General features: G+C 48.7%; 9 protein-coding genes and 1 non-coding gene across 10 annotated transcripts; 6 read left to right on the top strand and 4 right to left on the bottom strand.

Moving 5' to 3' along the window:
* Positions 1-171: 171 nt before the first annotated feature.
* BJ212DRAFT_1275455 (UDP-N-acetylglucosamine diphosphorylase) lies at positions 172-1697 on the bottom strand (the record flags this gene model as incomplete). The annotated part of the gene is made up of 2 exons (XM_041331219.1): positions 172-1061; positions 1112-1697. The coding sequence occupies 2 exons, from the start codon at positions 1695-1697 to the stop codon at positions 172-174; spliced, it is 1476 nt and encodes a 491-aa protein (XP_041191227.1).
* A 993-nt stretch (positions 1698-2690) lies between these two features.
* On the top strand, positions 2691-4268 carry BJ212DRAFT_1482806 (glycoside hydrolase family 5 protein; the record flags this gene model as incomplete). The annotated part of the gene is made up of 7 exons (XM_041340491.1): positions 2691-2750; positions 2794-2832; positions 2890-3269; positions 3330-3476; positions 3527-3586; positions 3655-3802; positions 3852-4268. 7 exons carry the CDS (start codon positions 2691-2693, stop codon positions 4266-4268), a joined length of 1251 nt encoding a protein of 416 aa, XP_041191226.1.
* A 672-nt stretch (positions 4269-4940) lies between these two features.
* Positions 4941-6847, top strand: BJ212DRAFT_427681 (glycoside hydrolase family 5 protein). The gene is made up of 6 exons (XM_041343176.1): positions 4941-5333; positions 5389-5552; positions 5612-5779; positions 5831-5977; positions 6030-6104; positions 6159-6847. The coding sequence occupies exons 1-6, from the start codon at positions 5202-5204 to the stop codon at positions 6778-6780; spliced, it is 1308 nt and encodes a 435-aa protein (XP_041191225.1). The 5' UTR covers positions 4941-5201; the 3' UTR covers positions 6781-6847.
* Positions 6848-8681: 1834 nt separating this feature from the next.
* BJ212DRAFT_1482804 (Metalloenzyme, LuxS/M16 peptidase-like protein) lies at positions 8682-10375 on the bottom strand (the record flags this gene model as incomplete). The annotated part of the gene is made up of 4 exons (XM_041340490.1): positions 8682-8882; positions 8935-9257; positions 9306-10098; positions 10151-10375. 4 exons carry the CDS (start codon positions 10373-10375, stop codon positions 8682-8684), a joined length of 1542 nt encoding a protein of 513 aa, XP_041191224.1.
* An 86-nt stretch (positions 10376-10461) lies between these two features.
* On the bottom strand, positions 10462-10533 carry BJ212DRAFT_t83. Its single transcript has one exon. It is a non-coding gene; the product is annotated as a tRNA-Cys (tRNA).
* On the bottom strand, positions 10521-11701 carry BJ212DRAFT_1367978 (elongation factor TS-domain-containing protein). The gene has a single exon (XM_041336167.1). The coding sequence runs from the start codon at positions 11677-11679 to the stop codon at positions 10636-10638; it is 1044 nt and encodes a 347-aa protein (XP_041191223.1). The 5' UTR covers positions 11680-11701; the 3' UTR covers positions 10521-10635.
* A 100-nt stretch (positions 11702-11801) lies between these two features.
* Positions 11802-13913, top strand: BJ212DRAFT_427233 (Gar1/Naf1 RNA binding region-domain-containing protein). The gene is made up of 4 exons (XM_041343174.1): positions 11802-12047; positions 12098-12497; positions 12543-12805; positions 12855-13913. Exons 1-4 carry the CDS (start codon positions 11815-11817, stop codon positions 13675-13677), a joined length of 1719 nt encoding a protein of 572 aa, XP_041191222.1. The 5' UTR covers positions 11802-11814; the 3' UTR covers positions 13678-13913.
* A 188-nt stretch (positions 13914-14101) lies between these two features.
* Positions 14102-15365, top strand: BJ212DRAFT_1275596 (ribonuclease T2; the record flags this gene model as incomplete). The annotated part of the gene is made up of 11 exons (XM_041331231.1): positions 14102-14212; positions 14266-14286; positions 14341-14392; positions 14441-14456; positions 14508-14568; positions 14618-14707; positions 14764-14795; positions 14852-14900; positions 14955-15101; positions 15154-15267; positions 15315-15365. 11 exons carry the CDS (start codon positions 14102-14104, stop codon positions 15363-15365), a joined length of 744 nt encoding a protein of 247 aa, XP_041191221.1.
* Positions 15096-16138, top strand: BJ212DRAFT_427113 (ACT domain-containing protein). Its single transcript, XM_041343172.1, has 5 exons — positions 15096-15101; positions 15154-15198; positions 15304-15767; positions 15825-15900; positions 15954-16138. The coding sequence occupies exons 3-5, from the start codon at positions 15524-15526 to the stop codon at positions 16063-16065; spliced, it is 432 nt and encodes a 143-aa protein (XP_041191220.1). The 5' UTR covers positions 15096-15101; positions 15154-15198; positions 15304-15523; the 3' UTR covers positions 16066-16138.
* A 241-nt stretch (positions 16139-16379) lies between these two features.
* On the top strand, positions 16380-17927 carry BJ212DRAFT_1482799 (uncharacterized protein; the record flags this gene model as incomplete). Its single annotated transcript, XM_041340489.1, has 3 exons — positions 16380-16515; positions 16570-16820; positions 16884-17927. The coding sequence occupies 3 exons, from the start codon at positions 16380-16382 to the stop codon at positions 17925-17927; spliced, it is 1431 nt and encodes a 476-aa protein (XP_041191219.1).
* Positions 17928-18021: the final 94 nt, after the last annotated feature.

The following is an 18021-nucleotide window of genomic DNA, read 5'->3' as shown; positions in this document are numbered from 1 at the left end:
GGGCAGCGAATCACTACTGATATCAAATGATCGGGTGTACAAGTAAGGCGTATTGATTGAAAAACCGAAAGAGGATGTCCATGTACCGATGCAAAAGAGTAGTCGTACAAAAAAAGTCCACGGTATCTCATCCAGACTCGATCAGAGGTCCATGAAGATATGCTATACCGACTAGAGAAGGGCATCGAGTTCCTCGGGGTTTTCAACGTAACCCGACCTGGTGAAGGTCTTACCCTTCACAAACTCCAGGCCCTCGCCAGCGTAGCTGACACATGGCGAGAGCTCAATCTCCACACCATCCTTGACCTGGGCACCAGCCCTCTCCAGGAACCGTTTGTGCTGCGCAAGCAGGTCGCGGCGGCTGGTCTCTGGGTCATCTGCACCAGTTCCAGGCGCGTTTTTGAGCGGACTGAACTCCTCATTGCGTGCAACTTCCAAAACCGCAAAGCGTTTCGTGAAGGGGAAGACGTCAAACACAAACAGCTCGAGCTTCATGCCATTAGGTTTGCTCGGCTTGACTGCTTCCCCAGTCTTAAGATCAACTGTGGGAATTTTTTTGCGAGCGATGTGGAATGCAAGGTCATCTTCAAACGATTCGACAGATTTGAGATAGCTCGTTGTGTAGAAGTGGTTGGCGATATTGGCGGCATTGAAAGCCAGCTCACCGGTCTTGGAATTACGAAGTTCTGCTTGTTCCTTGGAGATCTCTGAGTACTCGACAACGCTGAACTTTTCTCCCCTACGAGCGACAACACCAACTGACTCCGAAGGAGAGGCCTTGGGGACTACTTTTGCAGCACAGTCAGCCTGCTTGGATATGCAGTAGCCGAGGAAAACGGGATCGGCAACTTTGACAAGGCAGTTGTCAACGCAGTATGCATGTACGTAGAGGACTCCGCGATCAGTTAAGTCGGAAAGAACCGTTGAATTGATAGACTTGGATAGAGGTATGGGTGCGCGTGTAGCGGCATACAACCCACCGTTGCCGTCAGGAGCGACCGCAACACGTGATGTGCTCTCGAGCATGATCTTGCCTTCCGCAGTCAAGCATGGGAGAGTGCCTGAAGGCGCCGATCAACATAAATGAGGTACAAGGAACAAACATTGTTACCTTGTTCGAAGAAGACGACGTTCTTTGAATTCAATCCGAAGAACTTGTTCTTCGTGAAGAATGCCTCGGTCTCACGACGCGTCGGACCGCTGGTCATGACATACCACGGCATGGCAACTGAACCTGCAGGTTTGTTGCATTCCTTCTCAGCAACAACTTGAAGGCGAGCGATACGCTCAGCCTGGTACTGGAAGAGACTTTTGTGTGAAGGCAAACCAATGTCATAACAACCCTTGGGCGCTGAACTGCCCAGACGAGTACCTTGGCCGCCCGCCATAAGGAGGACGCCCACCTCCCCACGTGCGATGGCCTGGAGACCCTCACTACGCCATCTCTTCTCGCTCGCAGGATCATTGACGATAGATTCACACGCCCCAACGGGAAGGGGTTCAATAGGCTCAGGGCCAGCAGTTTCCTTCTCAGAGGCGATAGCCTTCTTGTAGATCCTGTTCACGCGATTAACGTCGATGTTTTCGAGTTGGCGGGAGAGGGATTCGCGTTCCGATTGTTCAAGGGTTGACCAGAACGTGAATAGATGGTCATGACCAGCAGCCTGGTACCTGTCGCGGATGTTATCAACGGCCATTCTGATCTAGATGATGTATGAGATGAAGGATCAGAAGATGAGCTGGAAGAAGGACGTGGGGCTAGAGTGAGCTGGACAGGAAGACTTGCTATTTATTACGGATGAATATTTGAATAGCAATTCCGGTACTAGCCGCTCGAAGTTCTTGCCCACCGTCACGGTGAAACTGCCTTTGTGGTTGTCTAGATAATCCAGTGCCCACAGCCCTTTCAACATAGCCCTGATGAAACGCTTTTGATGATGATCAGCGCTTGATCCTTTGACGAGCTCATCGTAGGTGATTTCATTCTTCTGTAGATATCTGATGTACTTAATTATAATATGACGCACATGCTATAGGATTAAGTATAGGCGCGCGCGCGCCCATCTATGTTTATTCAAGTCTATTGTAGGTCTGGAACAAAATTAGCTAAACGAAGCGCATCGATGGCAACGTTGAAGATGCAGATTGATTGCGTGGGGTGACTTCCATTGTTCGACCGCGTCAACGACCCAATTCAAGAATGTGCACCAATGATGCGACCTTTTGATCATGCATCATGCACATGTGCTGGCAATTTCTGAATTTCACGTCAACGATGTGTCGATGTCGGCATGTGAAGGGAGTCCGAACTTCGTGATTCAAGTATGTAATTTTTTTTGTGTGAGTGCCTTCTCGCACCCAGTGAATATTTATAAACCCTTGCTCACTTCAAACTTGAATCGCGCTCACCAGTGTCCATCGACATATATACAGGTCTTATGAACATATGTCAACATGAATCATGATGTGACCGCGTGAGTGTCTACACACTAGATTTTCAAGGTTGATCCATTTCTGTTGATCTTCTTAAAGCGCAACCGATTTCGTTCGGATCACAAACGAAGGTGACCGATGCGTAATTGAGCCACTATTATACTAGTGCAAAAGTGATTCTTCATATAAAAACTCAAAAGACAGGCCTATGATACGTAGCACCCACGTTTATCCCTCACCTCAGCTGCGAGGCCAACATGCCCCTACTGAATCGCTTGCTTAGTCTTGCTGTGCTCGGGGTTTCCGCAGTCCCATCCGTGCTGTCCTTCCAGCCGGGCTTTGACTACGGTTCTGAAATAGTACGAGGTAGTCAATCTTGGCGGCTGGCTTGTCCTAGAGGTAAAGCACCCATACCCATACATATTGTGATAATAACCTCTTTTAATTTGTATCCAGCCTTGGATCACCCCAAGTATATTCGAGAACACTGGCAACGATGATATTGTCGATGAGTGGACCTTTGGCGAGTACCAGGACTACGACACCGCACTCGCGGTTTTACAAGACCATTGGAACTCTTGGATCACCGAAGATGACTTTGAAGCCATTGCAGCAGCTGGGTATGGTCTAATCAATGCTCATCAAATTCCCTCTGAGACATTCTACAGCTTGAACCATGTTCGTCTCCCCATCGGTTACTGGGCATTTGCGGTCGGTTCAGGAGAACCGTACATAACTGGTCAGCTAGACTATTTGAAGAAGGCCATTACCTGGGCGTCGAACCGCAACCTCAAGCTCATCATCGACCTGCATGGTGCCCCCGGCAGTCAGAACGGGTGAATCCAACAGTGACACCATCTCTGTATCACATGTGGTGCTAATATTTCCTCTTACAGTTTTGATAATTCTGGTCATAGAATGTCGTATCCAACATGGCAGTCTAACCAGACCAACGTCAATAGGACAAATGACATTATCAAGACTATTATTTCTATGGTCGATTCGGAGTACAAAACAGTGCCAATCATCGCACCATTGAATGAGTAGGTTCCCTTCTATCCTAGGTTTACTCAGCTGGATTAATGAGTCGTAGACCTGCAGGATATGACGGTGACCAAATGCTCGCAGTCGTGAAGCAATATTGGTATGACTCGTATGGGAACATCAGGCAGGGACTTGGCCCTCGTCCTAATTTCAGCCAATAACAACCGGAATTTATAGATATCCTTACAATTCATCTACACAAAGTAATACTGTTGAGCTCATTCATGACGCTTTCCAAAGTCTCAGTTATTGGGATGACTTTATGGTCGACGGATACGACGGCGTTGCAATGGACACTCACATCTACCAGATGTTTTCAGACGAGGTATGCACCCTTTCTTCCATGATGCAACAACGCATTAACGACGGAACAGGAAGTTGCCTACAACTATTCCCAGCACATCACAGAGGCGTGCAGTTACGGGTCTAGCCTCGCCGACTTTGACTTGTGGATATTTGTTGGTGAATGGACCCCTGCATCGACAGACTGCGCGAAATGGTTGAATGGTCGCGGCACTGGAGCACGCTATGACGGAACCTACTCGGGCTCGACCTTCGTTGGCAACTGTACGGGCAAAACAGGCAATGCTACGTCCTTTAGCTCAGACTACAAGACTTTCATGCGCAAATACTGGGAAGCTCAGGTCATCACCTATGAGAAAGGTGATGGATGGATTCAATGGACCTGGAAGGCTGAGAATGCGGATGACTGGACTTACCAGGCTGGGTTGAAGTACGGATGGATACCACAGGACCCGACTGACTTGGAATACCCGGATATTTGCGATTGAAAAACGGCAGCAATGCCAAACAGTTTATTAGCGCGGATTCATGATAGCAACATATACCAGCATATACCCGTACTTTTTGTCTCGTTTAATCGATCTTCCTCCAAATGCGTTTGACAATATTAATCTGTGATGTTAGTCTCGGGGACTAGATAAGCAGAGAAAACTTCGCCGCAAGCACTTGCCCAGGAACTGCTCGTTTCCGTCTAGACTAACCGTGACTAGAAATAGGCTCGCCTTGGCCCCACTTGACCCCACAAGCTTCAACAAGTTGGAGCACAACTCCGCACTCCAAACTTCCAATGACTGAACAGTCCATTCTTGGTCCACTCCGTAGAAGACCTGGATCTCGCCGAGACGGACCCTAGATCTGTTATACTCTGTTGCGGTGTACCTCCGCGGCGCCAGCATCATGCTATCTCAACCCGGTATTCATCTTTGGAGTTGACTACTGTGTTACAAGCTCGAGCAAAGCTCAGGATGCGTTTCTGCCAGATTCCAGTGTGCGACAAATCAACAATCGAAGTCCGTTTGCTATATACTATGCGCGTCTCTATCGAGTTGCCCAGGAGGGTAGTAGCCTTTCTGCAACTTGTATTCTTATCCTGGGACGATCCACATCGATTCTATAAACTCATTCTCCATTTGATCACACTACCTTACTTCTGATAGGTCTAGGCGTTCTGTTCCCTATGCTCTGACCCGGGGATCCAAATCTGTATCGCCGGAACGGCAGCTGCAGTGGAGCCTCAGCCTGCGCACGAAAAAGTCTCTACCGACATAGTGCTGAACACGTGCGGAGGGGTGAGAGCACTTTTCGCAGCCTTCTCTGCTTCCTGCCGGCTCTATTCAATAATGCCCGAGGTCAATGGAGCAGCCATAAAACTCCGATAAAATGCGGCTGGGCCTGGTTCGGTGGAGTCCACTCATTTTCTGATGCACTCTGCGTTTTTGGCCCTCGTCGGGCTGTCTCTATTCCACTCAGTATCATCTCAATTTTCTCCCGGCTTCCCTTATGGTTCTCAGAAGGTGCGAGGCGTCAACCTTGGAGGTTGGCTCGTACTCGAGGTACGTGCAATAACGGCGGACGACGGTCTTAGCTGATCATCATGCTTTGGCGTAGCCATGGATCACCCCCAGCATATTCGACAACACAGGAAATCCTAATATTGTCGATGAATGGACATTTGGACAATATTATGACCGCGCCACTGCAACAAACGTACTACAGAACCACTGGAACACCTGGATTACGCAGAATGACTTTGCAAATATTGCTGCTGCCGGGTACGTGCTTGGCTCTGCGAGCATACACTTCATAATTGAATCGTGTCGGTATACTGCAGATTGAACCATGTGAGACTGCCTATCGGGTACTGGGCCTTTGAAGTTGGCCCTGGTGAGCCATACATACAAGGCCAGTTACCTTACCTTCAGAACGCTGTACAATGGGCTAGCCAATACGGACTCAAGTTGATCGTCGATCTTCACGGGGCTCCCGGAAGCCAAAATGGGCGCGTACTAATTGTATCTGGTGTCTCCTGACAGCTCACGCAACTTTGTAGGTACGACAATTCTGGGCACAGAATGTCATACCCTACATGGCAGTCAAACCAAACGAATATTGCCCGGACAGACGCGATCATCAAACAGATTGCTTCCATGTTTGCTGGTCAGGCCAATGTTGTTTCTATCATCGCGCCCTTGAACGAGTGAGTGCACCTAAGAGAGCATTCTTGAACGAATGTGACGTGCTTTTTTCAGGCCAGCTGGGTATTACGGATCATCTGTTCTAACACCTTTGAGACAATATTACTACGATTCTTATGGAAATATCAGGTAGAGATACTAACTCGTTGTCTGCTCATTGAAGGGTGCTGATGCATTATGCAGGTATCCGTACGGCACATCGACGCAGAGCAATACTGTCGTTCTACTTCATGATGCTTTCCAGCCTCTGAGTTATTGGGACGGATTCGAGACCACTCCCGACTTCCAGGGCGTGGCGATGGATACGCACATATATCAGGTGTTTTCCGACGCGGTATGTCCCAAGATAGAAAGCCATTTCCAAGTCTTATCCCGTATGTTTTCGCAGGATGTTCAAATGTCTTGGCAAAGCCATATCAATACTGCGTGTGGTACTCAATCCACTCTTTCCAATTTCGACCTTTGGCTTATGGTCGGTGAATGGTCACCCGCCATTACCGATTGTGCCACCTACCTTAACGGCAGGGGCAACGGGGCCCGTTACGATGGTTCCTACCCTGGTTCCACTTACGTCGGAAGTTGCACTGGGCTTACCGGAAGCGCATCTACTTTCAGCTCGAGCTATAAAACTTTCCTTCGTCAGTTCTGGGAAGCGCAGGTTATTTCATATGAGAAATCAAACGGGTGGTTGATGTGGACGTGGAAGACAGAAAGTGCAGACGAATGGTCATACATGGCTGGATTACAAAACGGCTGGGTACCCCAGTCTCCTACTGACCTCCAATATCCCACTATTTGCGGATAATGCTCACTGTGGTAGATTTCTCTCTCACTCTTTTCTAATCCTGTATTTGTTATTGTTCTGCATGATTGCCCAACCATCATATATATACCCAGTTCTTGAAGGATCATGCACTCTGGCATAGTTACCGGGTTGTTTACCATAATTTGTAGGGACGAAACATTTGGTTGGTTCCGCGGAAGTAATTCGCCAGTATGTGAACTCCACCTGTATTCCACCCTACCACTCCCATAGTATTGGTTTGGAAGCCAGCTCCGTGTCTATTCATGAGGTATCTTCCTGAAGCTGGACATCCTTACTACGTCCTCCGGCCCCGTTTTGAGGTTGGTTGTGCCAATCTACTGCAGGGGTCCCAACCCCTAACCCCTCTGCATATCGCCTAACATGTCATGAGTGCTTCGACAGTCTAGATGATGATCTACTGCTAATGTGGGATCATGGAGAAAGCTGAATCGCTTGCAAAGAAAAAGCAATGATCCTCCAAGACATGGTCCTGCTCCCTGCAGGTCTATGTATTCGACATCATGAAACATTATAATTATACGAGACAGTGTGATCATAAATTGGCTTCAAAACTTCATGCCATGTGATATTATTGACAATGTGTTACAGCACTTCTTCACGCCCTCTTGCACGTAACATGCTAATGGTTCCATGCACTGGCGAAAACAAGCATATCAGCACTCGGACTCAGAAAGCAACGAGGACGTGTTCACAGGCATTATCTAGTTGAACAAGCCTTCAGGTTTATTAAAAGTTATACTTACTCCCATCAGGAGATACGAAACAGCATTTTTCGCATGAGCATGGCAAATAATCTACAATCTTTCCGTTAGGTCCACATCAATACCCGTAATCGTTGCCGTTGTTGTGCCCCTTGAGCATGTCACTACATTTGTGGATAGCCATAAGCATGTGGCCTGAGGTCTGTACGTATGTCGCCATTGTGCTCACCAGCTGTGCGCCAGCCATCGCTGCGGCAGATATATAGTGGCAAGTGAAGTAAATTTCATGGCTGAAACTTGATGGTGTTTTTCTAAATCATTTGGCTTTTATACGCCAGGTAGTATACGGGGTAGCCGAGTAATCTGCATGTGCCTGGATCCCTGGATACACAGATGCCCACGCTTTGTGGCATCTTCTCGAAGGCTTTTGAAAGGCCTCAGAAAATGTGTCGGACCCACTTCGCGAGGTCGGTCTATGATGACGATTGATTTGCCCCCATTTGTAGTCATGTGGCAGACGCACTCACCGAGAAAACTCAGTAGCCAAGTAAATTGTGGGGCATGCTCAAGCCTCCCTGTGGGGGGTAGGATATGCTTGTGACGAGATCCGATAAGCCTGAGTGGTACCCAGTGCCCGCATGCTAGAGCGTACTAAACTTCAGTACTATCGGCGAGCGCTTTTCGCAGACGTTACATACTGGATGTTGCCGATATTGGAATACGCGAACAAAACCTCCTTGACTCGATAGACCCAATGATAAATATCACGACTCACGAGTTGGTCTACCCATTACTACGTGTATTCCTAACTTTCTTTAGTGGACACCAGGGTACGCAGATCGTGCAAATATGTATTTCAATGGAATTTCAATGAGCCCTAGCCTGCGGTGGGCAACGGGCTCGTACTAGTCGCTGCTGGAGATTTGTTTCTGGAGATTGAGTCAAATCGCTGAGTTCGAGGTGTACCGTAACCACGCTATGCAGTGATGCTCGTGAGTGGTACTGTCATAGGCAAGCCATCGAGCCATGGCCAGGATTGCTTATTGACACCGTTTTGCTTGAAATGCCTCGTCCGACGAAGGCACACCTCGTACGTACGTATGATGAAACAACTTGTTGCAACGGCCGTTGGTTGGAATTAGGAACCGAAAATATACAGTGATCTAAGCGTTCAAACCTTCAAGCTCCTGCGACACCATATTTTTTAAGCGTCGCCTTCCAATCTCCTATATCCCCGCGCCCCATCGTCAAAATCGTAGCTTTGTTTCCAGACGAAGGTGCGAATAGTCTAGTAGCGACGCGGCGCACGCAGTCAGGAGTCACCTTGTCTATGGCCGCAGTCATATCAGTCACAGGAATCTTCCGACCGTGGACAAGCAACTAGATTAACATGTGAGTATACGGGCATGTCTATGATAAAAGTCTGTCGTACCTGTCGGCCAAGATCTTCCACTTCCACCGCCCGACTCTCGAGAGCCATCATCAGGCTTGATTTGAGTTGATTCTTGGCGCGCTCAAGCTCAACTTTGGGAACAGGTTGGTATATAAGCAGGCTAAGTTGATTAGCTAGGTGGGGCAGCATTTGTGCAGGAGTGTTGCCTCTCTGGCCGGGAACATTGGGGACGAACGAGGCAAAGACGCCAAAGAGTGAGGAATCCGTGTAAATGTGATGGAAGGAAGCACAATGGTCGATTTGGGTGTAGTGATTCAGGATGTGTGTGTAAAGTCGAGAGTACATGCCCTTCCCAGGACCACCTGCAAGAAGTTAAATAAAGCGTGTGGCTAAGGAATGTGATTGCTCACCAGCTGAAAAACTTCCACCACCTCCAAGGAGGACTTGCATAGTGGCAAGGGTATATATATCCTCGTCATGAATACCTACACCCTCAAAGGCAAGGTAGAGTTGATCGAACTCTGTCGTACTGGGGATGTGATGGATGCCACCAACGTAATTAGAGTGAGGGTTCAGTGAAGGAAGTGGTGGCTCGGTAGAAAGGGACGAAGGGTACAGATATGTTGATGCAGCGCGAGTTAATGACTTGTAGAGCGAGGGTGAGGATGAGGGAAGTAAGTGTGGTGGTAGATTCTGAGTAGCTGACGGCTGAGGTGATGAAACTGATGGTGTTGGCGCAGATTTGAGGGATGAGAAATATTTATCAGCCAACTCCACTAGTCGTTCGTGATGCATCCCAGCACCAGCAATCACCATCCTCTCCGGGCGGTACCAGTTTGTAATGCAGTCCCGAAGTAGGTCTCCGGTAATTGCGTCTATTCGCTCTTCTGGGCATAAGAGAGGATTCCCAAGTGTTTTCCTGCCGTATGCAACCTCATGCAAGACCTCTGGCAGAATCATCTCGGGTTTCTGACCAATTTCTCGGATCTCATAACGAGCGGCATCTCTCTGGGCGTCGAGTTCATCGGGTAGAAATGTGGAATTTAAGATGGTGTCTGATATGAGAGAAAGCGCGAGAGGAGTAGCTTGGTCGAAGTTGGACGATTGGTACATGATGGATTCGCGTGACGAAGAGCACATGATTTGACCACCCAGCTTGTCCATTGCGGTTGCCATATCTTCCGTGGAGCGAGAGCTGGTAGTCTGAGCAATAGAGCTGTGAACACTGGCACAAATACCAACTAAAGCTACGTACCTTGAAGGCCATCCTGTCCAGAAAATGGCTAACGCCAGAGGTCGATGAGTCCTCATACCTGGATCCCGCATCTACATAGAGTCCAACGGATGAAAAATGACCGGGAGTCGACTCAGTAGCAACTCTGATTTTGTTGGGCAGAGTTGTGATCTGCAATGGAGGGTGTACTGCTTGCGAAAATTGCCGCTGGCTGCGGCGGACGAGCGACGTTGTTGCCCTCCGCATGATGAGTAAAGTCAAGGGTTGAAAAACGCCGAACGTCCAAAAGGCTATTAATGGGAGCATGATTACGTAAAATTACGTACAAAAAGAGACCCCACCGTGGTTCGAACACGGGACCGCACGATCTGCAATCGTATGCTCTACCACTGAGCTATGGAGTCCTATGTCATGACGCCAGATTTAACCGACCAAGTACACATACAAAGTTACTCTCAAGAACCGTCGAATAATCCATGTAGTCTGGATAAGTAAAATAAATGAATCTACCCAACGACATCGCCTACACTCCATTTGGCAAACTCCAGGACTTCAATACCTCCTTCGCCATCCTGGACAAGGCCTTGTCGTTTACTCCAGTTCTCTATGGCCATCCGTACTGGCTCACTTGCACTCTCCCCTCCGAGCATCATGAACGGTTGGTTGTACAGTGCCGTCTCACCACCATCCGATGACTTGATCGAGCGGGTGTCAAAGCCAGTGATTTGCCGTGCAACTGCACGTTCAAGTCGCTCGAGATCTTTGACGAAGGTCTCGCTCTCAAGGCGATGTGCAAGCTCCGGAGATTGAAGAGCGAGCACAGCCAAAGACCCAATGCGACCCTGAGGAGCAGAGCCTACAGATCCGTGCAGATAGGACGCGAGACGCAGACCAAGATTGGGCGACTGTCCCAAAGGGTTTTGCACGACCGTCACAGCTCTCTTCAGGGAAACCTTCTCACCCACTTTAGCAATGAGGTCTCTAATAGAGCTTGATACTGTAGATGACGAATGAGACGAGGGGTTGTTTTGAGATAATAGGGGAGCATCATTCAGAATGTCCAGCGAACAAGATCTGATGATAGTCGAAGAGTCAATCGGTTCCGTGATAAATGCGGCGGTATGAGCTATATCTGCTGCTAATTGACCGAATAGGGTATTTCTTCCAACAAAATCTGTTTCGCAGTTCAATTCAACCATGGCTGCCCGTATGCCGCCGCCACCCAAAGCTGTTTTCCCCCTGCTGCCTCCAGAGAGTATGCAGACACTGACAAGTCCTTCCCGAGTCTCCCGAGATTGGACGTTCGCGGCCTTTTTTATGCCCGACGCTGCGAGATCATTTTTCACCCATTCGAGGGCTTGTTGTATGTCGTTATTGGTTTGACTGAGGGCTTCTCGTGCTTTTGAGATTGAGACCTCCGTCAGTTTGCGCAGCTGCGCGACATGCTGCAGGGAGGGCTTGGATGGAGCTGTAGAATAACGCGACTGGGCAACGCGCGAGAGTCTCGATGCATGAAAAGGCTTCGATGAGCGAAGAAATTGGGCTATCATCGTGAAAGATATCGATGAAACGAGAAAGGTTCTATGCAAAATTTTGTGTGACGCGCAACTAAGAACGCTCACGTGACGTCAAAATTTCTTGTTTTGGGACATGCCGCTTCGCTATCCATTTTCCTGTCGCCCGTCATGGATTTTCAGTTCAAAGTCCCCGACCTGGTCCCCCAGGATATACTCCTTATTCAAGAAATTGTCGGCGTTGTCCCTCTGCCAAAAGCGGATATCTGGAAGGATGTCCACAAGTCCGCAGACTCGAGCGATGACTCTATCGCAAGCTCGTCCAGCGAGATTGACAGTGAGGACGAGGTTGAAGCCGATTTAATGGTTCCAGAGGAGGAATCTTCCAACCTTACACCTGTTTTGTGAGTCTCTTAACACTATATGCCAGCTGATATTTTGAGACTATTGCCAGACCAGGATCACCAGAGTCAGAACCAAGCTCAGATTCTGATTCCTCGGACTCGGATTCTGAGTCAGACGAGGATGAAACTGCTGATAAAGCAGGAGATAAAAATGCGCAGGACCCTCGAAAACCACAGATTGATGTGGACGATGACGAGGAGTCAGGCGCTACAGCTGTTGCATCATATGTACAGACCAAAAATGAGATTGTCGAAACAGACATCGTTGTCCCTTCTGTATCAGAAGTCGGACCCGAAGAAGTATTGGACAAAGTTGGCGAGGTGATGAACATTATTGGGAATGTAGTAATTGTGAAAGGCCTTCCTGCTGACTCCTCCAGAGCTGCATCTGAAAAGGCACTAGATGTCGAGACATTACTTGTCTTCGACGATCGACAGGTTCTCGGACATGTGCGTATTTTGTATTCTCAGGACACCTCTTCTGACCTTATGCAGGTGTATGAAACGTTCGGACCCACTTCCCAGCCCTTGTATCAAATAAAATTTAACCAGAGCTACCCACTGGATACTGAGAAGATTCGAGTCGCTCGCGAAGTTTACCATATACCGCAACGAAGTAATTTTGTCTTCACGGAATACCTTCAAAAGCTTCGCGGCAGCGATGCAAGTAACATTCATGATGAGGAGCCCGGTGAAGATGAAATGGAGTTCTCGGATGACGAACAAGAAGCCGCGTTCAAGCAGGCACGGAAGAAAAAGTATGTGTATGCACTCAAAAATATTCTCACTCTCATTTATTCTCGGCAGACGTGGCATGTCTGTGTCATCGTCTCGACGGACAACACCTACGCCGTCGCAGTCTCACTACAACGATGATATTGATAACATTTTCTACGGGGCAAACCCATACGATGCCCATGGCCCATATGACGATGGGTACCGGGTTGCCGGGCCGTCGCGTCCAGCGCCTATCCCATACGATGACCCATATGCCGACGAGATCAAGGTGGACATTGTGAAATATGAAGAAGACTTGAGTGGTCCCTCTACTGAGGCTCGTCTGTCCGGTAGGGAACTAGAGAGAAACTTTGGAGACGGCAGAGGACGGGGCCGGTGGCGTGGTAGAGGTTACGATAGAGGCGGAGGGGCCCGTGATCGTGGAAGGGGTCGTGGGCATGGGCGACCAGATCGTGGACGACGTTCGTGGGGAGAATCTAGATGGTCTCAACAAAACCCTACAGCTTCTTCAATGGAACCGTACAATACAAGCACCTCTATCCCCCTATCGCCCGCACCTGACGAGATAGAGCGCGGAACAAATCAACCGGTCGGAATCCCCGGCTATTCTTCGCAGCCTTTCTCACCTTCACCAATGTGGGGTTATCCATCAGGCGATTTTCAAGTTCACCAATTTGGACAACGACAGCAACAACAATCTGTACAGCCGCACATCAATCCTCGATTCGCGTCCGCTTTTGGATTCAATGGTCCTCCTGCATGGTTTGAGAACCAAGAGGCTCGGTTCAACTCTTATCAGGTACAACAGCCTTCTCAACCCTGGACGAATCAGTGGTTGGTGCATGGGCAGGAGTATGAAAATGCGGAAAGCGATGCGTACACCCCGATCTAGTAGACCCATTCATCCCTATTCGGCGGGTTCCTTCAATTCCATACATTTGACGGTATTCTCACCGGAATAATACCTGTGAGCCTGTAAAGCACGATCGTGCTAGCATCGAATAAAGCAGATCGCTTGCCGAACTTTCCCACCCCGACACAAGCCATGTGTGTACTTTGTCTGTGCTTCCTTCTAGCTTGTATTGCAACGTGATGATTATTAAAATGCGCCCCACGTTCGCTCAGGGAATTGAATTCTGGCTATGTCCCACATCCTTTTTAAACATGACAGGCTGGCACCGGTCAAACCTTGCTCCCGAAGCTTGCTTTCGTAGCATATAAATATTCAGGCAGCTGCAGTCCTCTCCTCCTTGTACACAATGTCTGTCTCGTCACTTGTCTTGTCGTCCCTCCTCGGGTCGTCCTACGTTAACCCGATGAACTTCTTCCAGAGCTCTGGTAGCTCAGGCTGCGGGACTTCCGGTCCTGCATCGTGCCAAAATGCGAACACACCCGCCGCCGATACCTGCTGTTATGAAAGTCCTGGAGTACGTCCCTGTTCTAGTCTCAATCGGTGATGAATTGCCCTAACTAGCTCCAGGGCCTGATCATGCAGACGCAAGTTCGTTCAGTTTGCCTTGTTCAACATGTGGAGCCAGAAATAACTTTTTTTCAGGTTTGGGACACAGACGTTGCCGGTAGCCCCGAGGACAGTTGGACCATTCATGGTGTGTAATTAATGGCGTTCTGACTTTGTTCTGACATGAGAAATTCAGGTTTGTGGCCTGATAAGTAAGTCACAGTAGCTGGACTATTGGGGTACAAAATTTGAATACATCGTAGCTGCGACGGCACTTACATTGAGGACTGTGATCCCTCTCGTGATTACAAGAATATCGCCGGGGTCAGTTAGTCTCCTCGATACCAAAACCACCCCAGCTGATTTCCCACAGCTACTCGAATCGCAGGGTGCATCGTCTACATTGGAATTCATGCAACAGTATTGGCTTAATGATGATGGGTCTAATGAAAAATTCTGGGAGGTACGTGAGACTCGGAACTTTCAACTCGTTCGAATGCTTATTGTCAAGCATTGTAGCATGAGTGGGCTACACATGGCACATGCTATAGGTACAGGGTCCAGACGGTCCGGAATTTTGATGCATATTCATTTGACCTTTTTTTAGCACACTGAATGTTGATTGTCTTCCCAGCGACAGCCCTACGGGTGCCGAGGTAAGTAGGCGTCATCTATGGAAGTATTTACTCTGAGCACTATTATTATGCAAGGCCGTGGCATTCTTTGAGACTGTGGTGAGGGTCTTCAAGACCCTCCCCACGTATGACTGGCTTGCCCAGGCAGGCATCACTCCGTCATACAGCCAGACTTATTCGCTTTCGGATTTGTTGTCGGCTCTCGAAGCCGGCTCTGGAGGAGTAGGTTTCATATTTTGCTCAAAAATACATCCTCATAACGTTTATTTTCCAGTACACTCCAACTTTGGGCTGCTCGCGATCGGACAAACTCAGCTCGGTCAGCTGGTACTTCAATCTCAAGGGCTCTGTTATTGATGGCGATTTCGTCCCGATAAGTACGTTGCATGTATCAGTGGCAGACCGACCGTTAACGTGCTTCCAGACACCCCTGAGGATTCTACTTGCCTCTCGAGTGGTATCCAGTACCTTCCCAAAGAAGGATAATACCAATCAAGGACGAGTTCACTAGTGATGAGCAATATTGAGAAGTATGCTCCGATGCTACCAAGCAAAATCTATAATTGTACATGGCTTCTTGATCGTTCGAACTTCCATCCCGTCAGTACTACCGTGTCGTAGACTTAGGAAAATCTAGTGATAACATGCCTCCACCCCTCAATCACCCGAGTTTGGAACTTGAGCTACTGGCTCAGACCTTCTTCGTTAAGCAGTTCCCAGTAGATGCAGGCGTTCCAGCTGCAATTGCGAGCGGGCTGAACGCTGCTCAACAAACTCCAGGGGTCTTCTCCATCACCAGAACAGGAGAAGAGATTTCTGTTGTTGGTGAAGCTGTTGATGACGACGGCGAATGGAAATGCATCAAGATAGCAGGGCCCATGGAATTTGGTGTCTTCCTACATTTGTTGGTAACGGAAAGAGAATCTAATCTTCGCTTGCTAACAGGGTTGACTGGCGTGATCTGTAATTTCACGACGCCGCTGAAAGATGCTAATGTTCCGGTGTTCGCAGTTTCGACATGGTTAGCGCTCGTAGCAGATATAATCGACTTGCGTGATGCTTATCCCTTGATAGGAATACCGATTATGTTCTGGTCCCCAAAGAGAAGGCCGACGCTGCTGTTGCAGCACTAACGAAGGGTGGTTGGAGGTTCCGAGAAAATTCTGCAGCTCCAAGAGATGCATAGTCTAGGCATATTGTAGGCAGAAGACGATGGTTAACGCGAGATTTGCATAAAAACATAAAGTGTGGACTGTAATTGATGGCACGAAAGCTTCTACGGCGGTCAACGAAAGAAAGTTTTATTTTTCGGCCTATGTCCATTTCCTCTCGATCGCTTCACGAACCTCTCTCATAAACTCTAAGAGCTGGAGATCTGCGACATTTGATACAGGCAGAAGTCTAGAAGTCTGAGACTAGCAATAGCCTAGAGTGCACTGCTGCTACTACTACTCTCGAACTGGCGACTGCTACTAGTACGGCTAGGAGCTAGGACTTCCTATGGCAGATTCATCTGAATTTTCAAGCCTAAAACCTCGACAGAAACGTGTCCTACCCTCCCGTTCACGTCGTGGTGGTCCTGGAATAGGAAGCTGTGATGTTGACCTCATGATATTGGACGCGCAGAGACGAAGATGTTCGTTGCGCTTTTTTGCTCTACCTAGTTCATATACTTACATCCTTACCGCAGTTGAGAATGAGCCGCTCATTCCGGCAAATACGCAGTTCTTGTTGACCACAAACTCTGCCCTCGTACCCCAGCCTCAACCCTCATCTTCGACTGACTTCGGACTCAATAGTCATGCGAATCAACGCTATTTCGACAGGCCAGATGTTATTCAAGCTTATCGAGAGCAACAAATCATACAGACACCTGAATTCACTACTTTGTCAGAGGATGCTAGCGTTGGAGGTAGATTCAGGCCGAGAATTTCTGCGGAGGTGCGTTGAAACGCAAGTCTTAAACTTTGGCATAAGCTCACGCCAGAAATCATCTCTACCTAGCTCCCTGAGTCAGCGGACACTTCTGATGCCATATATGAAAAGCGCCATAGGAAGTACGAGACGTTTGAAAAGCGCCAGCGTCTCCGTGAAAAGGAGAAGCTGAAGCATGAGCAGTACAAGCTCAAGGAGAGGATAGAACAGCTGAGGGCGATGGACGGAAGTGCATTCCTCGGATTACCCGCAGCATCTTTCCCCCTACCATCTGATGCAGTTCAGGTCGAAGACAGCCGAGACACGAGCCTTACGGCAATTCACGTCGACGGGACAGTCATGTGTAACGAGGGGGAGAGGCGACGGCAGGAGATGCTTGAGGTAGCTTACATCTTGGAGGATCGATACCGCACCCTGTTACCGTCGGACAAGAAGAACTATTTCGATCAGAGAAAAGCAAGCAGGCAGAGTAGCGTCAATATCCCTCCTTCCTCCGACATCTACCCTCAAGACGAGTCAATCATTAATGGCCGAGCTTCCGCCACTCTTTTACCTACCAAAGCCAGCACCTCACTTGTCTTGAAAATCAAGATGCCGAAACAGTCAAGCTTTTCCCCATCAGTATCCAGCACCCCAGCACCCAAGCCTACAACCTATTTATTATCTTCACCATCCAAGTCCAAATCGGTATCCAGAGCGTCTCCAGCGAAACCAATATCCAGAGCCTCTTCTGAAACAGAGTCCGTCGAATCCGAACGACCGCGCAAACGCGCAAGACCGTCACACCTCGATGAGGCATACTCTCCACACTCTACTCCAGAACATCGTGCACCGCGCCATCCGCATCCCGCACCAGCGCCGAAACCAGAACCGTGCGTCCTCATGCAGGCTGCTATCCGCGCCTCATCTGCGCCAACTGCTCGTAAAACGCATAGGCATGTAACTGCGTTTGGCACAAAAGTGCCACAAGAGATTGAGGAACTTAGGGACTTTGAACTTCCTGAATGGATAGTTCCTGCCCAACTCGAGTATACGGATTCGGTAGGTCGTACACCAGAGCCTGTAATCATTGCGGAAGAGCAACTCGGGATGAATGGTACCGTGCCTGTTTGATCCTTAGCACTTTTTAATCATACCCTCATGCACTCTTATGATATATACTTTGACTGTTTCTGGTGTAACTTATGGCTATTTTTGTCCCGGGGCA

This window comes from Suillus subaureus, assembly GCF_016647635.1.
Source record: "Suillus subaureus strain MN1 chromosome Unknown BJ212scaffold_24, whole genome shotgun sequence".
NCBI lineage: Eukaryota > Fungi > Basidiomycota > Agaricomycetes > Boletales > Suillaceae > Suillus > Suillus subaureus.
This window is presented reverse-complemented; position numbering and strand designations above follow the sequence as displayed.

Coding starts and splice junctions, on each gene's coding strand:
- BJ212DRAFT_427681 (XM_041343176.1), top strand. CDS start 5,202: ATGCACTCTGCGTTTTTGGCCCTCGTCGGGCTGTCTCTATTCCACTCA. Junction 5,780..5,830: donor GCTCCCGGAAGCCAAAATGG/GCGCGTACTAAT, acceptor GCAACTTTGTAG/GTACGACAATTCTGGGCACA. Junction 6,105..6,158: donor GATTCTTATGGAAATATCAG/GTAGAGATACTA, acceptor TGCATTATGCAG/GTATCCGTACGGCACATCGA.
- BJ212DRAFT_1367978 (XM_041336167.1), bottom strand. CDS start 11,679: ATGATAGCCCAATTTCTTCGCTCATCGAAGCCTTTTCATGCATCGAGA.
- BJ212DRAFT_427233 (XM_041343174.1), top strand. CDS start 11,815: ATGGATTTTCAGTTCAAAGTCCCCGACCTGGTCCCCCAGGATATACTC. Junction 12,048..12,097: donor TCCAACCTTACACCTGTTTT/GTGAGTCTCTTA, acceptor GACTATTGCCAG/ACCAGGATCACCAGAGTCAG. Junction 12,806..12,854: donor AAGCAGGCACGGAAGAAAAA/GTATGTGTATGC, acceptor TATTCTCGGCAG/ACGTGGCATGTCTGTGTCAT.
- BJ212DRAFT_427113 (XM_041343172.1), top strand. CDS start 15,524: ATGCCTCCACCCCTCAATCACCCGAGTTTGGAACTTGAGCTACTGGCT. Junction 15,768..15,824: donor AGCAGGGCCCATGGAATTTG/GTGTCTTCCTAC, acceptor GCTTGCTAACAG/GGTTGACTGGCGTGATCTGT. Junction 15,901..15,953: donor GTGTTCGCAGTTTCGACATG/GTTAGCGCTCGT, acceptor ATCCCTTGATAG/GAATACCGATTATGTTCTGG.